A 3629-nucleotide genomic window follows, 5' to 3' on the forward strand; every position below is an offset into this window, starting at 1 on the left:
TATATATATATATATGTACACACACATGCATGTGCAGAAATCATTGATTTATCCCAAACATGTTGACTACAGATTCTCTTCTACAACAATCATATTTTATCTTCTTCAACTCTGTATTTTTTTCTTCAACATAGCTCCCTCCCGAACCAACATTTGGTCAATATTTCTGTTTTACCAAATTTAGTTTTTGTTTCATTCTAAGCTATCATTTCTTTATCATTATACACATACAACATTAGCACAACATTCAGGCACACACACACACTACATACATGCAGCATACGGGTATGTGCTAATGTTGTACACGCGCATGTGCGTGCATGTATGTATGTGTGTGTGTGTGTGAGAGAGAGAGAGAGTATATACATAGATATATATTTATAATAGATTGCTATTCATTAAAACAAGTAAAACAAAGTCAAATTAATGAACTTAATACGACTAAATGAAGTCAATATTTTCCCTTAAAATCGAAAAGCAACAAATGTACAACCTCCAGAGTTTATTAAATATTAATAGAAGATAAGAAATTATTCACATTCATGGATATACGATGAGCTACAAAGAAGAAAGGAAAGCAGCAGCAGCCAATGACACTATGTGGAGACATTAATTCCAAGTCCCTTGGGGCCTTTACTGAAGTCACTACTCTTTGTGGTGGCCCTCTCGAACATGTCTTCGATTTACAGACAGCTACTCTCACCAGCTATGCTAATGATACAAAAGTATCACAGGCAACCAAGAACCCCAAAAGATATCACAAAACTACTAGTGAAACATTATATATATATATATATACACACACACACACACATATATTGAGCAGAAAGAGACTATTATCCATTAACAGTTATCTATTTTTATGTTTTATTTTAATGCATCAGATATTTTACCCTTCTATACCATATATTAAATTTTCTATGTTTATCTTTTTATCATATCATATAGATTTACCATATATTTACCATATATTTATTCCTATCACCTCGTATGATCAGGCATGTACGTGTCTGCATGTGAATTTAGATGAATGTATGTTTGCATGCATACGAGAATGCTCATATCCCTTCATCATGCCAAATCCCTGAAATCAACCACCATCTCTATAAATAAATATATAAATAAATAAAATCTAACACTAAAGTTATTATTTCATGACAGATAACTGTAACAAACATTAGTTCAACTGACATACATATAGACTACTAACTAACCCTTAAGAAGTTATGCCAACTTCACACACTTAGCCAATAAGTTCTATATCAAAATACCAAGCAATATATCTGCTATATATATCTTTACTTAGTTTTCTGTACACATAACTTGCATGCTTAACCAGCCTGATCAACAAGTTTCCATTTCTCCTCTTACAACCACTATCTAAGCATTGTTTCCATACTTCAAAAGTCCATTGACAAAATTTTCCAGAGAAAATACAATCAAAAAATCTTGTGTCAGAAGAGAGTGACTTCACTCTATAACTACAATCAAACCTATTATAGGTTTTATCAAAATATATAGATTTATCAATAAGCCGTCATTTAAACTCATCCCATTACCCAGGTTGTGTTTATCCTCCTTTCTTCTTTGTAATTCATGATATGTTTGTAAATATGAACATCTTATCTCCTTTCGGAGAGAAACAGATTGTACATATGTCACATTTGATTTTTACTAGATAAACACACTTGATATGTGCGTATCATCAACACCATCATCATCATCTTCAGTGGATGCATCTATGTATATATACATATCTATCTATCTATATATATATATATATATATATATATACATATATACATACTATGCATATATATATACATATATACATACTATGCATATATATATACATATATACATACTATGCATATATATATATATATATATATATATACATACTATGCATATATATATATACATACATGTATATACATGAACATATATATATATATATATATATATATATATATATATATATATATATATATATATATATATATGTATGTATGTATAATTTAATAATAGGATAAATTCTTTGTAAGAATTTATCAAATAGCATGAAACACATACACATACATGCATTTGCATATATAAACACACAAATACACATATATATATGCATGTATGTATGTATGTATGTATGTATTAATATCCTTGTTTATGTTACGTACACCCTTACACACACACATTTACTGATATACAGTTCATATTGTGTCAAGTAATACATCAGGTTTCACTGTACACCTCATCCACCTCCAGCAACTCCTACAACTACTAGTACTGCTATAACACTTGCTCCAGCAATTTCCAGAATCACTGTGTCTTTATGTTTCGATTTTTGTCATGTGAGGTGAGGACTTTGCGCACCCCAGCACACATTCTGTAGAACCAGTATAGATTGATGCTGTCCAACACAACACAGGTGAACACCAGTACATAGCGCATATGTCCTAGGGTGATGAATGAATGTGTGCCACACACACTATACACCTTGTACCAGTAGAGCGGCATGCAAGCCACCCGGACGAGGAAAAACACAATAGTCATGACAATGCCATTCACCACAAACAGGGAGCTTTTCTTTTCATAGCCAAGCACATCTAGAAACCACCTGTAAAGATAGAAGGAAAAGAGTAAGAGAATAATAATAATACAATAACAGAATAATAGGAATAATAATATGGAATGTAAATCTGGCATAATAATAGGAATAATAATATGGGAATATTAATCTGTAGTGGGTATAAATTTATGTCTGAGCAGAGGATACATAGAATAATGAATATTCTTAAGTGATATGCCACAGAGTGGCATCTTGGATAAGCGTCTTATACTATAGCACTGGGCCAACCAAAGCCTTGTGAATGGATTTGGCAAACAGAAATTGAAAGACCATCATACATGTAAATGTATATGTGCCTGCATATGTGTGTATTACTGTTTCATTGAGTGACAGCTGTAAATGAGTGTCACCATCATGCCAGCAATGTCTGATTCCAATATTCAGTGAAAATATGACTGATGATGCAAGAGTCAGCATCCGATCTCAACAAATTCTGTCATGCAAGATGATGAGCAGATGTCACACTCCTAGAATAGTTATGGGTAGTGGTGGTAGTGAAAAAGCAAGAAGGTAGTGTCAAATTCAATGATAGTAACAGGAATAACAAGCTCAGGAGCACTACAACTTGCTAGAAAAATGAAAAGAGGGGACAGCAAGCAAACATGTAAGTCAATAAAACCCAACACTGAAAGCTAGAAGTACATGAAATGTACAGAATAAAACACAGAAAGACAGAAAAAGTAAACAGATCAATAAAAGATGATAGAATGATAGGTGTGTGTATGTGTGTCTATCTATCTATCTACATATACATATATATATATATATAAACATATATATATATATATATATATATACATACATATATATAAACATATACATATATATATATATATATACATACATATATATAAACATATATATATATATATATACATACATATATATAAACATACATATATATATATATATACATACATATATATAAACATACATATATATATATATATATACATACATATATATAAACATACATATATATATATATATATACATACATATA

The 3629-nt window shown here is 30.6% G+C and overlaps 1 protein-coding gene across 5 annotated transcripts in view; it reads right to left on the bottom strand.

Moving 5' to 3' along the window:
- Positions 1–2013: 2013 nt before the first annotated feature.
- The window catches only part of LOC106878555 (TLC domain-containing protein 4-B), a 78029-nt gene continuing 76413 nt past the window's right edge, over positions 2014–3629 (bottom strand). For all 5 annotated transcript variants that reach the window (XM_052970248.1, XM_052970250.1, XM_052970247.1 and 2 more), the window contains one exon: positions 2014–2614. In XM_052970248.1, coding sequence (XP_052826208.1) covers positions 2317–2614 — 298 coding nt within the window. In that variant the 3' untranslated portion in view covers positions 2014–2316. The remainder of the gene's footprint in view (positions 2615–3629) is intronic.

Source organism: Octopus bimaculoides, chromosome 8, assembly GCF_001194135.2.
Source record: "Octopus bimaculoides isolate UCB-OBI-ISO-001 chromosome 8, ASM119413v2, whole genome shotgun sequence".
In the NCBI taxonomy this organism is placed as follows: Eukaryota; Metazoa; Mollusca; class Cephalopoda; order Octopoda; family Octopodidae; genus Octopus; species Octopus bimaculoides.